Source organism: Drosophila persimilis, unplaced genomic scaffold, assembly GCF_003286085.1.
Source record: "Drosophila persimilis strain 14011-0111.01,24,50 unplaced genomic scaffold, DperRS2 tig00000477-arrow-pilon, whole genome shotgun sequence".
Classification (NCBI taxonomy): Eukaryota; Metazoa; Arthropoda; class Insecta; order Diptera; family Drosophilidae; genus Drosophila; species Drosophila persimilis.
The window spans coordinates 4,971,223-4,990,353 of record NW_020825313.1 but is presented as its reverse complement, the minus strand read 5'-3'; the positions used below and the strand labels follow the sequence as shown (position 1 = coordinate 4,990,353).

The window sequence follows — 19,131 nt, the reverse complement described above, 5'->3', positions numbered from 1 at the left end:
TAATTTGCATTAAGGTCTAAACAATATTTTGCGATTGCAGATCGTATCTGTTCTGCTGACTGATTAAAATCACCAGAACTGTTGCTGCTATCGGGCTATTCGCATATTTTGCTGTTGAACCACGGCCGAAATAATTGCTACATCTTCATCATCCATTATATGGTGATAAGGGGGATGGGGATGGGCTCAGTGTGCAGCGCCTATTAGGGTGCATTTAAAAACTATCGGCTAAATATCGTAGAGAAACGTGTGGGTTATAAACATCCCAGATGGATGGTGAAATACTTGATAAGTTTTCGTAAAGGCAAAAGCTTGCTTACCATCCAAAATCTATATGATGGTCTCCTGTGGTAATAATAATATTATTATATATTTAATATTATTTTATATATATATTATAATTAAAATATATTATAGTCTGACCCCATTCGACTTTGCTTTTCAAAATTTGTTTTATGTTTGTACCTCCAGTTCACCAGTACTAATTCCAAACTTCCATATCGAAACATTCTTTGCGACGCCGTCTTGACACTCAACTCCAAGTATCGATATCTTATTATTGCATGTCTATTATGGACGTAGCAATAAAGAAGAGGAGAGTAATAGCACGTGGAAACTTGAATTTGTAATTTGACAGCATTCAGGGAATAAAATAAAGCAGAATGGGCAAAAAGACCAAAGTGGGAAAGACAAGGAAGGATAAGTTTTATCAACTTGCCAAGGAAACGGGCTTTAGATCCCGATCCGCCTTTAAATTGATCCAACTAAATCGCAAGTTCGGATTTCTCCAACAGTCGCAAGTTTGTTTAGATCTATGTGCAGCTCCTGGTGGATGGATGCAAGTGGCCAAACAAAATATGCCAGTATCCAGCATTGTTATTGGTGTTGACCTGTTCCCAATACGACCCCTTACGGGTTGTATTGGGTTAGTGGAGGATATTACAACGGAAAAGTGCCGTCAATCATTAACTAAGGAGTTGCAGTCGTGGAAGGCCGATGTTGTCCTTCACGACGGTGCCCCAAACGTGGGTCGTAATTGGCTTTATGATGCTTACCAGCAGATCTGCTTAACTCTTAATGCCCTTAAGTTGACCACTCAGTTTCTGCGCGGTGGAGGTTGGTTTGTGACTAAAGTTTTCCGCTCCAAGGACTACAACGCCCTTCTCTGGGTGCTTAAGCAACTCTTCAAGAAGGTACATGCCACCAAACCAAGTGCATCCCGTAAGGAGTCAGCCGAAATATTCGTGGTCTGCCAGGAATATCTCGCACCTGACATTATCGACCACCGCCTGCTCGACTGCAAGTACGTGTTCGAAGAGCTCGAAATCGAATGCAAGCAGAAAAATAGCCTGCTGCACCCAGAAAGGCAGAAACGCATAAAGGCCGAGGGCTACAGTGAGCAGGATATATCATTACGAACAAATTTATCGGCCACAGAGTTTATGAAAGCGGAAAACGGCCTTGCCGCCCTCCAAGGTGTAGGATCCATTCGTATTGATGACGAGCGTATTTCGCATCACAAGAAAACTACACCCGAGATTCTAGAGTGCTGCAAGGATCTTAAAGTTTTAGGTCGCAAAGACATTAAAGGTCTTGTATTGTGGTGGAAAGCTGTTAAAGATAGTTTTTTTAAGACTGAAACAATGGCGATCATCGAGGAGCCTAAAGCAAAGGAAACAATACCAAAAACACTTACGCAAACAGAAATAGAGGATATAGAAGATATTGAACTACAACAACAGATCAGCACGTTGGCATTCGAGGAGCAAAAAGAGCTTAAGCGGAAGCGAAAGAAGACGCTTAAAGCCAAAGCAAAACTTCACGAAAAGATGAACCTTAATATGATCGTAAAGGGAGATGACGGGCCTGTAGAAGAAACAGAGCATGAAATTTTTGATCTGAAAGTTATTAACTCTGTTATTGAGCTGGATAGGATTATCGATGTTAACCCAGACTTCGATGTAGAATTAAAGCCTAAAGGGCCTCCTACGCTGCCTAAGTACAAAAAGTACCATAAGGACGACAAGCAAATGGATGACGATGGCAACTATGAAAACGGCGAAGAAACAGAACTAAGTGACGATGAGGACAGCGATGGGAACTTTAATGAGCGAGGTTTAGGTCTAAGCGACGATGATGAAGATATTTTTAAAGATGGTAAAGGAAAAAAAAAGCACGAGGAACATCCGCTCATAAAGTCAAGTGATTTTCGGGACAAAGACACCAAGCGACAGCAACGTGTGCAGCTTTGGTACGAGAAGGACAATCTACAAAACATTCCATCGGATGACGATGATGAAAACTATGATTTGAGTAATATGGCGATAGAGTATAATATAAAGGGTGTCTCCGTTCTGGGTAAGAGCACCCTCAGCATGGATATAAATGGACATGTTGCCTTGGGCAAGAAGGCTAAACGGCGCGCCCGCCATGAAACTATGACGGGGGAGAGCAGCTCAGAGTGCTCCGACTCTGAAGAGCTTTTCAAAGATACTGCTGCTGAAGATATGTCAAAAGGTTGGTAATGATACGGTCTTATTATATTTTATTAGGTAGTCTAAATATATCTATCTTTTATATATAAATATAATAATAATATGATATACGTTTTATATAAAGGTTTTGTCTAATGTTACTATTTCAGTGTCAAAACCGAAAAAGGTACGTCTGACCGAAGAAGAGATAGCTCTTGGTGCGTTTTTGATTCGCGGAAAGAAAACGCAACGGGATCTTATTGATGCAGCCTGGAACCGTTATGCTTTTAACGATAAAAACCTGCCAGCTTGGTTTATACAGGATGAACATGAACACATGACTATGCCACAACCAGTGCCTCAAGAGCTTACCGAAGAATACCAACGCAAGGTCCAGGAGTTAAATGTTCGCCCTATAAAAAAAGTAATGGAGGCAAAAGCACGAAAGAAGCGCCGTTCTACAAAGCGCTTGGCCAAAGCAAAAAAAATGGCCGAAAAGATAATGGAAAACGCTGATGCCTCAACCCATGAGAAGGCAAAGCAACTTAGAAAGGTATATAAGAAAGCACAAGAAAAGAAAAAGGAGATTACATATGTAGTCGCTAAAAAGCACACTTCGTCTCGTCGGTCCCGTCGCCCAGCTGGTGTTAAAGGACGTTATCGCGTCGTAGATCCGCGAGAGAAGAAGGATAAACGCTCTTCAGTCGCTATAAAGCAACGCAAAAAAGGTGCTAAAATTGGAAAGGGAAAACGGTAAAAAAATAAACCTGAACAATTAAATGTAAACAGAAAAAAAACTACACTTATTACACAATTACAGAATGAATTAGTGTATCCAATTTTAAATACACTGCAAACGCAGCTCTACTATGCAATTCTGGAAAACTTATAAATGCAACTATTAATCGGACCCCAACACATCTAAGCTTCATCTTACCATTTGGGATATATTTATTAAGCTTTCAAATGCAAAATTATTAATTTTTTCTATATTTTTTTCGCGTAATTTTGACTTTAAAAACTCGGTAAAAGTTGGAAAAAAAATGTTCTTGTTTTTATATTTTAAAAGTTATGGTCGTCGTTTTAGATATCGTTTATAAAAATGTATGGATTAACGGCTAAGGTTTGACCAATCATAAAATCGGACTTGATCGTTAAATATGTTCTGATCTCTCCATAGTCTGAACAAAGTCAAACAGGCAGTTTCATCGATTCTGGCAAACAAAAACAGCTGATCTGGTTGCTTCGTAATAAACAGCGTGCTAAAAATTCCTATATTTTTGCAATTGCGCGATTTAAGAAAACCAAGACATCTTAGATGCAACACCTGTTGCGAAACAAAAAGTATTGTTGCTCTGACAAATTAATTCCGATCCAAATTTGAGGTTGGTTCTAGAGACAATTATTTATAAAGAAGGCACAAGCTAAATTGTCCTGGTAATAGCGTCGAATTTATTTTAATGCCGAAATGAAAAGTAAACGGATTTTTATACAACACAACGAATCTTAATTGCAAAAGGAAAAAAATCCGTTTACTTTTCATTTCGGTGAGGAAAATATTTCCGTTTGTTTTGTGATAACGGAAGCACAAGTTTTTGCGTTTTTAAAAGTAAATTTTTGTGAAAATTAAAACCGGGGCCTGTCTGAGTAATTGTCGAAAATTCTTGAGATCTACTTCATATTTATTACAAAATTGAGGTGGGGGATCACAAATTCTTTTGCGAATTTTAGCAGCTATTTTATATATTTAAATGAATAAATATTTCTAAGAAATGATATATGAATACGGAGAATATAATTATTTTATTATCCAACCAGTAAAACGCAAAAGGATCAGCGGAAATCAGCTGGCAAGTGTGTACCTTGTCGGTTGAGCTGAAAGATGATCTGATAGCTATGTTTCTGCATATTAAACGATTATTGGAATTTAAGAACTATCTCAACGAAATGAAACAGCATATACATAGGTATATTTTATAGCTTTGACAATCATGACTGTTGGAATGGAATCGAACATCTGTATTTTTATAAACAAGTTGTTCTGTGAAAAACATCTATGTTTTTTTTATGAGAGTCAGCCCAAAACTTTCCATTTGTGTAATTACATGTTTGTACATAGCCCACCCATTTTTGATGATATATTGATGGTAAATACATATCAGCAATCATCTTGCTGAAAAAAAAACATGCTTGATTGATCTAACTAAGCTGAGCTGATTTCAGCGAGCCTTTTCAGACACAGTGTGCGCGATCCCTAAAGCTGGTTTTAAGCGATGCACCTCGTGCATGTGTACAAAACTTCTAAACCATCAAACTTACCAATGAAAATCAAATCAATACTATTTTTATTATTATTATATAAAGCTAATAAATAGTTAAAATTAGGTATTACTGAGGTGCTACTGAGGCCTTAAGCTCGCTATGGTATAATTATACACTTGAGTATGTATGAATTTATATACATATGTACAGGACTGGTTTTATATGATATTATATGTTGTAACGGAATTATTATCTAGTATACTAGTTGTGTATATGTATATGTACAGTGATGATAGTTTTTGAGTTTATATGTAGTAAATGATTTTCGATTGAACTAGGTAGTTGGGGATTATTTTTGCGCTATGGAATATTGAGGATCTTTGCAGAGAGAGAGCGGGCATGTGTATGGTATGAGTCTTATGTCTATGGTTGGGTTGTGGCACAGTGGGAATGCGTTGGAGGATGTTTTATCCATGTAGTGGGCATTGGTGAATCTTGTGTGCCCTAGTCTCAGTCTGTTTAGGATGACTTGGTGTTTTCTGTTAAGGTTGTTTATGTTTTTGGGGGGAGGATGAGTGGAAGATAGATCGATAACTTGTTGGTACCAGGGGGAAGTCTTAGTGAGGAGGTCTGTTTGTTTCGATAGGAGGATTTTCTTAAGGAATAGTGAGAATTATTATGGAATTATGATTGGAGGTATATATGAGGGGTTGTTTGGAGGTAGTTTTGGCTGCGGTGTCAGCAATTTCGTTCCCTTTTATGCCAATGTGGCTAGGTATCCAGATAATTGTTATTTCTGGGAATAGTTTGGTGACGAGGTTACGGATTGTGGTGGGGTAGTGCGATTAAATGTTGGGATTGGTAATTGCGGAAATAGAGGAGAGTGAGTCCGTGCAGATAGCGTATCTTCCGCGTTTGTTGCGGCTTAATAAAATGGCTTCGTGGATAGCTATAATTTCGCTGGAAAGGACTGAGGAGTACTGTAGAAGTAGTCCGGATCTTATGGTTGATGTCTCACTGCAGATGCTATAGCTGGTAATGCCTGCTGATTTGGACCCGTCTGTGTATAGGAAGGTGTGTTGGTGGAGGTTGGATTTGATGGTGTGGAAGAGTTGCTGGAAGACTATTGGGGGGGTGGTGTTTTTATCGTGTTTGGATAGGGTGATGTTGGTTGATTTAAGGATGGTTGTCATGTTGAATTTATTGGTGTTGGAGGTTTTAATCGGGGAGAACGGTATGAGGTTATTCTGGGAAATTTGTTTGGCTCTGTCAATCGTGCTTAGCAGTCTGTGTTTTTTTTTAGGTTTTTTGGGAGTGAGTTTAGGGGGGAGTCTTTAGCGTGAATATTTGAATTTTTGAATATTTTGCCTGTTAGAAAATCTCGCTTGTTTTAGAGGGTGTGTAAGTTGGCTTCGGATAGAAGGTTGTTAGTGGGTGTGGTGCGGAATGCACCCAGGGCGGCTCTTGTTGCTGCATTAATCGTAGTTTTCAGGCGGTTGAACTGGCTTTTGGTGCGTAACCGTATATAGGGAGGCAGAAGTCTACTCTGGAAATGATTAGAGATTTCATAATTTGTACAAGTGTTGAGGTGTGGCAGTTGCATTTTAAGGACGAGAGGTGTTTGATAATGCCCAGTGGCTTGGCAAGGTCTATTTTGAGTTTATTGATGTGCGAATTCCAGTTGTATCTGGAGTTGAGTGTAAGGCCTAGTAGTCTGAGTGAGCTGTTTTGGTTGATGGATGTGCTGCCAGTAAGGAATTTTGGTTTGCAGTAATGTTTGCGACATATGTGTAGGAGTTGGCTTTTGTCTTTGGAGAGGTCTGCTCCTGACTGAGTGCACCAGTTGTTTATTTGGTTGAGGATTGATTGGATGTCGGTTGTGCGGCTTTTTCTTTTGTTGTGTTGTATGATAAGGAGGAAGTCGTCGGCGTATGCACTGAATTTGATTTGCTTGTGAAAGGATAAGATTTCGGAGAGTGGGTTGTACGCTATAAGAAAAAGGATAACTGAGATGGGGGAGCCTTGGGGTATGCCGTTGGGGAGTGGGACGGTGTTCGAGAGGTTAGAGCCACTTTTCACGAGAATTTTCCTGTTTGACATGAAGTTTATGACGTATTGTAACATTCGCGGACCTACTTTCCATTTTTTTAGTTGTTGAATGATGGAGTGGATTCCTATTTTGTCGAAAGCTTTGGTGAAATCAAGGGATATTAAGGTTAGCTGTTTTTTTGGACAATGGCTTTGGTAGCTAGGTGGTCTACGTAGAGTAGACTGTCTAGTACCGATTTGCCTCTTTTAAAGCCTAGTTGGCTGTTGCGAATTTGTTTATTTTTCAAAAAAAACCATCATAACCTTTTTACCACTATCTTATCGAGCGTTTTGGCTAAGCATGAGTTAAGTGATATAGGTCTGTAGGATTTAATGTCTGTTAGTGGTTTTTGTGGTTTTAGAATCGGGAGGACTAGGCTGAGTTTGAGCGATTGAGGGATGTATGAGTCGAGTATTTTGTTAAAGTGGTCTACTATTCTGGTTTTAAGGGTGGGGGGTGCGTTTTTTATCATTGACCCCCGGTCGAGGCCGGGGGTGTTTCCTTTCAGGGAGTACAGTGCTGATGAGAATTCTATGGGTGTAATGTCATTTTCGATTTCTATTGCTGGTGAAGTTGGGGTGTAGTTTATATGGGAGTCTGTGTGGGATTTGTTCGTCCGGAATGTTGCAGAGAAATTACGATCGTGAGCTTCTTCTGACCACGTGTGGGCGAAGGAGTTGGCTATCTCGGTTTAGTTGGTTGTGTTTGTTTGGGTGTGTGGGTTAAAGATATTGTGAATGTGTTTGACAGGGTAAAGTCCGCATAGTCGTCTGATGTTAGACCATGTTGAGGATGTGTCTGAGGTAGGATGTATTTGGGCTGTAAAATCAAGAATCGATTTCTGTTTAGCTTCCCTGATTGTTCTTTTGAATTTGGCATTTGCTTCTTTGTATTCTATGTAGGTCGTGTTGATTATGTCTCGCGCTCTTATAATAGCTGTGACCTGACCACGTTGCATCGAACATCTTTCGGAGTTTGTCGATGAGGACAGCGATGGGAACTTTAATGAGCGAGGTTTAGGTCTAAGCGACGATGATGAAGATATTTTTAAAGATGGTAAAGGAAAAAAAAAGCACGAGGAACATCCGCTCATAAAGTCAAGTGATTTTCGGGACAAAGACACCAAGCGACAGCAACGTGTGCAGCTTTGGTACGAGAAGGACAATCTACAAAACATTCCATCGGATGACGATGATGAAAACTATGATTTGAGTAATATGGCGATAGAGTATAATATAAAGAGTGTCTCCGTTCTGGGTAAGAGCACCCTCAGCATGGATATAAATGGACATGTTGCCTTGGGCAAGAAGGCTAAACGGCGCGCCCGCCATGAAACTATGACGGGGGAGAGCAGCTCAGAGTGCTCCGACTCTGAAGAGCTTTTCAAAGATACTGCTGCTGAAGATATGTCAAAAGGTTGGTAATGATACGGTCTTATTATATTTTATTAGGTAGTCTAAATATATCTATCTTTTATATATAAATATAATAATAATATGATATACGTTTTATATAAAGGTTTTGTCTAATGTTACTATTTCAGTGTCAAAACCGAAAAAGGTACGTCTGACCGAAGAAGAGATAGCTCTTGGTGCGTTTTTGATTCGCGGAAAGAAAACGCAACGGGATCTTATTGATGCAGCCTGGAACCGTTATGCTTTTAACGATAAAAACCTGCCAGCTTGGCTTATACAGGATGAACATGAACACATGACTATGCCACAACCAGTGCCTCAAGAGCTTACCGAAGAATACCAACGCAAGGTCCAGGAGTTAAATGTGCGCCCTATAAAAAAAGTAATGGAGGCAAAAGCACGAAAGAAGCGCCGTTCTACAAAGCGCTTGGCCAAAGCAAAAAAAATGGCCGAAAAGATAATGGAAAACGCTGATGCCTCAACCCATGAGAAGGCAAAGCAACTTAGAAAGGTATATAAGAAAGCACAAGAAAAGAAAAAGGAGATTACATATGTAGTCGCTAAAAAGCACACTTCGTCTCGTCGGTCCCGTCGCCCAGCTGGTGTTAAAGGACGTTATCGCGTCGTAGATCCGCGAGAGAAGAAGGATAAACGCTCTTCAGTCGCTATAAAGCAACGCAAAAAAGGTGCTAAAATTGGAAAGGGAAAACGGTAAAAAAATAAACCTGAACAATTAAATGTAAACAGAAAAAAAACTACACTTATTACACAATTACAGAATAAATTAGTGTATCAAATTTTAAATACACTGCAAACGCAGCTCTACTATGCAATTCTGAAAAATTTATATATGCAACTATTAATCGGACCCCAACACATCTAAGCTTCATCTTACCAGTTGGGATATATTTATTAAGCTTTCAAATGCAAAATTATTAATTAATTTTTTCTATATTTTTTTCGCGTAATTTTGACTTTAAAAACTCGGTAAAAGTTGGAAAAAAAAATGTTCTTGTGTTTTTATACCCGATACTCAAAATGAGTATTGGGGTATATTAGATTTGTGGTAAAAGTGGATGTGTGTAACGTCCAGAAGGAATCGTTTCCGACCCCATAAGGTTAGGTTAGGTTGAGGCGGCTGCCGGGCTCGCTCGGAACCCGTCACACCTACGCCGGTTTCGGCCCGTTGTGATACCGCATAGGATCATTCCTTCCTGCGTCATGAGACTTCCTGTCAGCAATTATCCCATCCAGATGCTCTCACAAAGTTCGCTATCCTCCTGGGACATAGTTTGGACATCTCTGAGATGTCGTGTAGAAAGGCTGAGCCCAGGTGCTGTAGCCTTCTTGTGCTGAGAGCTGGGCAGGAGCAGAACAGTTGTTCCACTGTCTCCTCCTCTTCCTCGTCTCTACAGCTGCGACAAAAATCGTTATGTGGGGCCCCCAGCCTGTTAGCGTGGGTGCCTATTAGCCAGTGTCCCGTGAGGGAACGTATGACTACGCTGCACCTTTTCCTGCTTAACTTGAGGAGCTCGGAGGTGCGCTTCATGTCCATGGCCGGCCATGTTTGCCGAGTTGTGCGACATCGTGGCACTGTTTGCCACATATCGTTTGTTAGTCGCTTGTATTGCTCCCTTATAATGAGCTTACAGGTGGCCATTGGCATACAGATATCCTCCTTGTCTTGGAGAAGGGGGATTGTAGTGCCAGCTCTGGCCAGCTCGTCCGCTATACAGTTGCCCTCGATGTCCCGGTGGCCCGGGACCCAAATCAGGCTAATAGCAAATTGCTGAGCCATCTCGTGCAGAGATTTGCGGCAGTCTGCCACGGTGGCCGAGTTCGAGGAAATCGCACTTAGCGATTTGATCGCAGCCTGGCTGTCGCTATAAATGTTTAGCTTGGTTGTCGTAACGGCAGCCGCTTGTAGGCAGTCTAGAGCCTCCCTGATTGCTATGACTTCCGCTTGAAAGACACTGCAATGATCTGGGAGCCTGAAGGAATGCCTTATGTTTAGCTGTTCAGAGTAGATTCCCCCTCCGACTCTGTCGTCCAGCTTTGATCCATCTGTGAAGATGTTTATGGCCCCATCTGAGCCTGGGAGTCCCTCGAGCCATTCGTCTCTGTGAGGGATGATTGTGTCGAAGGGAGTGACTGTGTACTCTCTTGGAACTTGGTAGTCTGTTTTTGAGGGGACGGTACTGCTATTATTTAATATGGCTGAGTGACCTATGCACTGTGTCACCCATTGATCTGAGTCTCTTAGACGTATTGCTGCTGCTGCTGCTTCTGCCCGTTCCTTTCCTGCGAGGTCAAGGCTCTGTAGGCATAGGATGGCTTTTAGCGCATCATTTGGGGTGGTGCGAAGAGCTCCGCTGATACATAGGGCGGCAGTCCGCTGGACTTTGCCCAGTTGCTTGGTGATCGCCCTTTTTCATAGGGCCGGCCACCACACCGTAACTCCGTAGAGTAGTATTGGTCTAACTATAGCTTGATATATCCATTGGACTATGCTTGGGATCATACCCCATCTTAGCCCAATAGCTTTTTTGCATGTGTAGAGTGCAGTCATTGCCTTCTTCACTCTGTCTTTGACATTCAGGTTCCAGCTAAGCTTCTTGTCAATTACCAACCCTAAGTAACTGGCACTGTCGCTAAAGGAGAGCCTGCATCCTTGTAGTATTGGTGGATTGAGGGGCGGGACCTTGTATTTATTTGTGAATAATACCAGTTCCATTTTTGAGGGATTTACTCCCAGACCGCGCGATTTTGTCCAATCCGACAGTTGCGCTAGCTTTGTGGTCATTAAGTCGCACAGTGTTTGGGGGTATTTCCCCGAGAATATAATCGCAACGTCGTCCGCATAGGCCACGACTTTGCAGCCCCCCCTTCTAGGTCACATAGAATCTTGTTGACTGCTATGTTCCACAGAAGAGGAGACAGGACACCACCTTGCGGGGTGCTTCTGTTGACATACCTTGACTGGGCGGACGATCCCATCGATTATGTCACCGTCCTGCATGTGAGCAATTGATCAATGAGCATCACCAAGTGACGGTCCACCCCCAGGTCAGTCAGGGCTTCTGTAATGGCGCCCGGTACAACGTTGTTGAAAGCTCCCTCAATATTGAGAAAGGCTATGAGTGAGCACTCTTTGTGATGCAGAGATTTCTCTACCGCTGAGATTACTTCATAAAGAGCCGTTTCCGTGGATTTTCCTTTCCGGTAGGCATGCTGTGCCCCTGACAGCAGGCTACTTTTCCAGCAGCTCGAAGCAGCGGTCCACTTCCACCCGCTTCCACCTTCCGCCTTTGTCTAGGAAGCCTCTAGGCTTGTAGAGCGATGTATTTAGCAGTAGTCTCGGGCGCTTTGGTGTTGGCCCGGGAGTCTTTTGCGAGCGCTGCCTTTTTGGCTGAGGGGCTTCCTTCTTCGGTGCTTCCTTGCCAAAGTTCGGCAGCACCTTAGAGACCTGGCTTGCGTTCTGCCGACGGAGTATATTGCCAGCACTTCTTCTATCGGCATATGTAAAAGATTTGGCTTGGACGCTAGTAGATGGTGACAGGCAGAGCAGCCACAGGATTGCATAGCCAATTCACCACCCACCCCGACACCAGGGTGGGACCCCTTTGGGCTCTCCCTAGCATCTTCCGCCGCGCAGGTTTTCACTGCTGATTTGCGGGTCGGGCCAGGCCTTTGGGCCGCTGCCTTCCCCAGTTTGGGATTGCTCCCTGTTGGCATTTGGGGAGTGCCAGACTCATTTTGTTTGTTTTTAAAATCTTCCATTCTTTTCCCACGAGCTGCAGAGAAGGGGTACGGTCCGTCCGGGCAGAGATCCACGTTGCCCGGATAAGGCATACTTAGAACAGGGGGCTGCCAAGTCCCTGAGCTCTCCGTTAACGACTGGGCTAGTTTTATATACCGGGCCCCCAGCCAGGCTGACTCTCGGCACGGGTCGAATAACACTCTTAGTCCGGCCCGGTGTGAGCTGAATGTGGGGGTTGGGATGTGGGTAGGTAGTGTGTAGGGATAGGGTAGTGTGTGAGCTACTTATACGAGGCGGCACCACAAGCGCATCGTCAGTGTTGCTACTTCGCGAACACCCGCTGGCTGTCCGGGGTTGCTTATTTTCGGTACTCTCCCTAGGGATGTCGCTATCCGCAACCTGCAACCCGTCCGGTGGCCTCGGCTAGGCCCCCTTTGAGCCACCTCACGAGCTCATCAGACCAGATTCCGACCCCATAAAGTATATATATTCTTGATCAGCATCAATAGCCGAGTCGATTGAGCCCTGTCTGTCTGTCCGTCGGTCCGTCTGTCCGTATTTCCGTCCCTATCAGTGCCTATTGCTGAAAGACTAAAAGAGCTAGAGAAACGACATTTCAAATCCAGACTTTTGTGATATGTCACTGTTACAAGCATGTTTCAAAACTTTGCTCCGCATACTTCCGCCCCCACAAAGAGCGAAAATCTGTGGCATCCACAATTTAAAAGATACGAGAAAACAGAAAACGCAGAATCGTAGAAGATGACTATATCTTCCAGAGTGCAAAATCTGAACCAAATCGTATAATTATTATAGCCAGAATCACGAAAACAATTTCACTCTCGCTCTAACACACAGGTTTCATGGTCGGTTTTGCCAATTGCAAAATGTGAGTTCTAGGATCTCAGAACCCATAAGAGCTAGAGCAACCAAATTTGATATACACACTCCTGTGATATCGGACCTTGACCGTTTTGTGTCAAAATTTTGCCGCACCCCCTTCCGCCCCCGCAAAGGACGAAAATCCGGGGCAACCACAAATCTCAGAGACTATTAAGTCTAGAGCCACCAAATTTGGTATCCGCACTTCTGTTAAATCTCACTATATAACGTATATCTCAGAATTTCGCCCCACCCCCATCCGCCCCCACAAAGGACGAAAATCTGTTGCATCCACAATATTGCAGATTCAAGAAAAATGTATGGATTAACGGCTAAGGTTTGACCAATCATAAAATCGGACTTGATCGTTAAATATGTTCTGATCTCTTCATAGTCTGAACAAAGTCAAACAGGCAGTTTCATCGATTCTGGCAAACAAAAACAGCTGATCTGGTTGCTTCGTAATAAACAGCGTGCTAAAAATTCCTATATTTTTGCAATTGCGCGATTTAAGAAAACCAAGACATCTTAGATGCAACACCTGTTGCGAAACAAAAAGTATTGTTGCCCTGACAAATTAATTCCGATCCAAATTTGAGGTTGGTTCTAGAGACAATTATTTATAAAGAAGGCACAAGCTAAATTGTCCTGGTAATAGCGTCGAATTTATTTTAATGCCGAAATGAAAAGTAAACGGATTTTTATACAACACAACGAATCTTAATTGCAAAAGGAAAAAAATCCGTTTACTTTTCATTTCGGTGAGGAAAATATTTCCGTTTGTTTTGTGATAACGGAAGCACAAGTTTTTGCGTTTTTAAAAGTAAATTTTTGTGAAAATTAAAACCGGGGCCTGTCTGAGTAATTGTCGAAAATTCTTGAGATCTACTTCATATTTATTACAAAATTGAGGTGGGGGATCACAAAATCTTTTGCGAATTTTAGCAGCTATTTTATATATTTAAATGAATAAATATTTCTAAGAAATGATATATGAATACGGAGAATATAATTATTTTATTATCCAACCAGTAAAACGCAAAAGGATCAGCGGAAATCAGCTGGCAAGTGTGTACCTTGTCGGTTGAGCTGAAAGATGATCTGATAGCTATGTTTCTGCATATTAAACTATTATTGGAATTTAAGAACTATCTCAACGAAATGAAACAGCATATACATAGGTATATTTTATAGCTTTGACAATCATGACTGTTGGAATGGAATCGAACATCTGTATTTTTATAAACAAGTTGTTCTGTGAAAAACATCTATGTTTTTTTTATGAGAGTCAGCCCAAAACTTTCCATTTGTGTAATTACATGTTTGTACATAGCCCACCCATTTTTGATGATATATTGATGGTAAATACATATCAGCAATCATCTTGCTGAAAAAAAAAAACATGCTTGATCGATCTAACTAAGCTGAGCTGAGCCCTAAAGCTGGTGTTAGCGATGCACCGCCTGCATGTGTACATTTAAATGTACATTAAAATTTCTAAAACTTCTAAACCATCAAACTTACCAATGAAAATCAAATCAATACTAGTAGACAGATATTCAAACTTAAACAAAATGAATTTCATGTATTTATCAACATTTTTCTAAAATAGATTAAATGATTATAATAATTAGTAATTAATTAATAATAATAATTAATAACATAAGTTTATAAATTCGGGTCAATTTTTTGACCCGAGCAGATGAGAACGATTTGTACCGTTATTTGGTGCCCTAAACTCAGATCTTCAATCCGTTTGTCAAGATTGGTTTTAGTTTTCGAGTTCGCGGATGGTGGCGGTACTGCGCTCCTATAACAGCTGTGAACTGACCACGTTGCATCGAACATCTTTCGGAATTTGTTTTTGTACTGTAATTGTACTTCGGGACGTGTTAAAATGCCAAGAAAACGTTGCACAGTGGATCCAAAGTGTGTTTGTTACGTTTGTGGCTGTTATATGCTCCGAAAACGTAAAAAAACTACAAATCACCGGATCACAAACAAGAAATCGACAATTTTTTGAAGAATTACCACAAGATTGGAGCTCGAATGTCTCTCAAAACTTTGGCAGTACGAGCGACGAGCAAGGAGAGCGGCTACATCAATGTATAGCGAAAATCGAAAGAAGATACCAAGGATTTTGGGACGAAGGCATGATGAGCGACTACTGTTGGACCCTAAAGCGTGAAACAGATCCCAAGAAATATAAAAGACTCAGTTCAACCTCTGTTAATTTCTGATTTATACTTTTCAATTTAATAAATGGCCCTCAATGGTCAAGAATACTAAAATAATTAATTTATTGAATATTTCGAAAACTAGAACCAGCCTAGGTTCAGCCTCCGAATCTACGTTATAAACAGCTTTTGATTGCTCATTTCAAAAACCGTGTAAACTTGTATAACTATCTGATTCATTTAAGCTGTGACCCACTGTATAAAATCTCATTTACATGCCCATGCTGCACAGAATATCAAAATTGTTTGGATATATCCAAATATGTGTTATAACACAACTAAATAATGCTTAAAAAATGCGGTAGCATATACACAAAGCGTGCAGCCTCACACACATTAATGCTGAACATGCAGGCGCTGCATCGTTTAAACCCAATACGAAACTAGTCGTGACGTTCGTCGTCAGTACCCAGCACTCAGTACTCCGCCAGTGGCCGCCACTGCAGTGGCACTGGACAAAAAGAGAGCAGCACCCGCGTGGTCATGGTGAAATCATACAATGTGGTGTATTCCCTTTATTTCGGTTCTTACTTACACATACATACTTACACACATTTAATCCCAACGAAGGTTGCTGTTGTATTTGTTATTCTTACTGAGTAAAATAAGTCCCTATAAAAAGCGCGTTGCGGGAATACACTAGCTTGTATAATTTTATCAAGCGCGTGGAGGTCAGCTACGGGAAAATGCCTTATTCATTCGACTATAATAATGGTCTAAATTTTGCAGTTTCATACGTATGTACATAAAAATGTATAAATCTTTAATTCCGATTTTTCTGTTTTCTCGTATTTTTAGATTCTCATAGATAGATCCAGAATTTGGTGGGATATCATAGACATCTGCACAGCAAAATTAAGCTGATTTGGCTCTTATAGTCATTAAGACTGACATGGATACTTCAGCTATTGATATTGGTGCCTCATCTTCATAATTTTAGTTTTTATACCCGATAATCAAAATTAGTATAGGGTAGAGTGTCCCTTATTTTTCGAAAGTAAAATTTGAACACGCATACCCTCTAATTTTTTACTTTTGTATTAAACAAATTATTTTGGCTTTTTAATTTCCTTAAACCGTGCCGAATCGTGTTAGAAGTTGTGATTTTAACTACGCATTTTTACTCGCGTCAAATTTAATTTGTATTCCTTGTTTGACTAAATATAATATATAAAACATATATATACATTTAAAAGTATATGTTTTAAATATATATAACACACATGTATAACAAAAAGATTAAATTTAAATCACAGCGAATACTTGGGTTTTTATAAACCGATGTGGCATCTCTGTTCACTGAACATATGGCAGACCCCGTTACTTTTGTGTTTTTGGCGGCAAAGTGTTTAGCAAGTAATAAAACACAATATAATATTTACGCAGTTCCAAACCGCAAATTTTTTTTTAGTTGGTGATATAAATCATCATCATAGTTGGCGCAAAACTTCAGTCGAATCGCCAAGTGCTTGCGGTTCCGTTTTACAATACGCGTGAAGTAAAAATGACAACAAATGAAAGTGCTAATCTGGCGCTTCGCGAATGCATTATCTTTTGGGAAAGCGCAAGAATATCCACAAAATCTTTGCGTAACTGTGTAAAGAAGCTACTATGCTTACATCAAGCTTGGAGAGACATTCAAAAATATACTAAAAAAGTATCAGAAAAGTATAGATCCCGTAGAGAATTTTGTTCAAACTTTGGACAATTTGAAGGCAGGCAAGCCCTCGCACACTGCCCCCAAAGATTTCAGACCCATAAGTCTATCGTCCTTCCTTCTGAAGACGATGGAACGGCTTTTGGGGATGCATCTCACGGTAAATATTCCGCCTAGTCTATTCTCAGACTCCCAGCATGCCTATCGGAAAGGAAGATCCACCGAAACGGCCCTACACACGATCACATCAATCATAGAAGCGTCCCTCAACTGTAAGGAATACACCCTGGTAGCCTTCCTGGACATAGAAGGCGCCTTTAATAACATCCTACCGACCGCCATCACGGGTGCACTGACGGAACTGGGGGTTGACTCCCGGACGGTGAGCCTGATCGATCAGATGCTACAATGCAGGACGGTTGAGGCATCACTGGGGACGTCAACGTCCACCAGATTTGTCATTAGAGGCACCCCGCAGGGCGGAGTCCTCTCGCCCCTCCTATGGAACGTGGCAGTGAACGAACTGCTGCGGGAGATAGAGGGGGGTGGCTGCCGCGTGGTGGCGTATGCGGACGATGTTGCTATAGCATTCTCGGGTAAATTCCCGCAGACGCTGTGTGAGTGCCTGACAAGCACTCTCATGAAGATGTCAAAATGGGCAGACAAATGCGGGTTAGGCGTCAACCCGTCTAAAACGGAACTGGTGCTCTTCACTAGGAAGTACAAAGTCCCGGCACTGATTCCCCCAAGACTATGTGGGGAAGCGCTAATCTTCAGCAACAACGCCAAGTATCTTGGTCTAATCCTCGATAGAAAGCTCGATTGGAAATTGAGCATAGAGGATAGAGTAAAGAAGGCCACAGTAGCCCTCTATACTTGCAGGAAAGCCATCGGACTAAGATGGGGAATGACCCCCTATATAGTTCGGTGGCTTTACACCACCATCATACGACCGATCATGCTCTATGGAGCGGTAGTATGGTGGCCAGCCTTAGACAAAAGGACATGCCTCAACAAACTCAGCAGAGTTCAACGCATGGCAGAGCTATGCATAACTGGCGGGCTACGCACTACTCCAGGGGAAGCCCTGGATACTGTGCTGGACCTCCTCCCCATAGATCTCATGGGAAAGAAGGTGGCAACACTTTCCGCACTCAGAATGAGAGAAGCCAGACTGTGGAAAGCGTCCGCGGTCGGGCACTCGGGAATCCTGACGAGACACCCGCAATTACCAGAGAGGACAGATTATTGTGTCCCTAGTGATCACCTCTCGACGCCTTTCCAGGTATCAATCCCACTTAGGGAGGACTGGGAGATGGGCGAACCAGGACCCGCAAATGCGGTTCACTTCTACACTGATGGCTCAAAGTTAGACGGCCGCGTGGGAGGCGGAGTCTACTGCAGCGAGCTGAACATCAGTCATTGCTTCAGGCTCCCGGACCACTGCAGTGTGTTCCAAGCGGAGGTTGTAGCCATCAAGGAGGCCATTTCCATCGTCTCCAAACTATTTCTAGACACGCACTTAGTGTGCGTTTTCTCGGACAGCCAAGCAGCTATTAAAGCTCTAGGCTCAATATCGTCGAACTCAGCGACTGTAAATGACTGCCGCAGGTCTCTGCACGAGATCGCAGATCAGTTAGACCTCTTCCTTATATGGGTCCCAGGCCATAGGGACATCGAGGGGAACGACGCCGCCGACGAGCTAGCAAGGCAGGGTACTACAATTCCTCTCCTTATGGAGAGGGAGCAGGTAGCGATGCCTCTGGCTACGTGCAGGCTCCTCACGCACGAATTGTTTGAGCAAAATGCCAATAGGAGATGGCAGCAAACAGCTTCCTGTAAAATCTCAAGATTGATATGGCCATATCGATCGAAGAAGCGCTCAGCCGAGCTGTATAGGCTCAGCAGAGCACAGTGCTCTGCAGTTACTCGAGCCATTACGGGACACTGGCAGATTGGCACTCATGCCTCTAGACTGTCAATCCCTCATAACGACTTCTGCAGGAGTTGTCGCGACGAGGAAGAAGAGGAATCGGTCCCCCACTTCTTCTGCCACTGCCCAGCCCTTGGAAATCGTCGTCTTCGTTTTCTCGGGGCTGCTTTCCTAACAGACATTTCGGACCTGTCCGAAATCAAACCGGGGACCTTGTCCAGATTCATCCAAGCCTCCGGATGGGACTGCCCTTAATTTGCAACAGCCTGTTTCTCCACGGTTTCTAGGCACTGGGAAGGGGCACACGCCCATGCGGCACCACAACGGACCTTCTATAGGTCCAAGTGAGCTTGGGAGGGTTTCGTCACTCTCCCAGGCTACCGCCTGAACCTAACCTAACCTTGGACAATTTGCTTGATATT

General features: G+C 42.3%; 2 protein-coding genes across 2 annotated transcripts; both read left to right on the top strand.

The window, feature by feature from the left end:
* The first annotated feature begins 598 nt into the window (after positions 1-598).
* LOC113566062 (pre-rRNA processing protein FTSJ3) lies at positions 599-3,561 on the top strand. The gene is made up of 3 exons (XM_026989970.1): positions 599-2,517; positions 2,645-3,227; positions 3,295-3,561. The coding sequence occupies exons 1-3, from the start codon at positions 663-665 to the stop codon at positions 3,302-3,304; spliced, it is 2,448 nt and encodes an 815-aa protein (XP_026845771.1). The 5' UTR covers positions 599-662; the 3' UTR covers positions 3,305-3,561.
* Positions 3,562-8,220: 4,659 nt separating this feature from the next.
* Positions 8,221-9,008, top strand: LOC6603640 (pre-rRNA processing protein FTSJ3). The gene is made up of 2 exons (XM_026989986.1): positions 8,221-8,241; positions 8,369-9,008. The coding sequence occupies exons 1-2, from the start codon at positions 8,232-8,234 to the stop codon at positions 8,953-8,955; spliced, it is 597 nt and encodes a 198-aa protein (XP_026845787.1). The 5' UTR covers positions 8,221-8,231; the 3' UTR covers positions 8,956-9,008.
* The last annotated feature ends 10,123 nt before the right edge of the window (positions 9,009-19,131 follow it).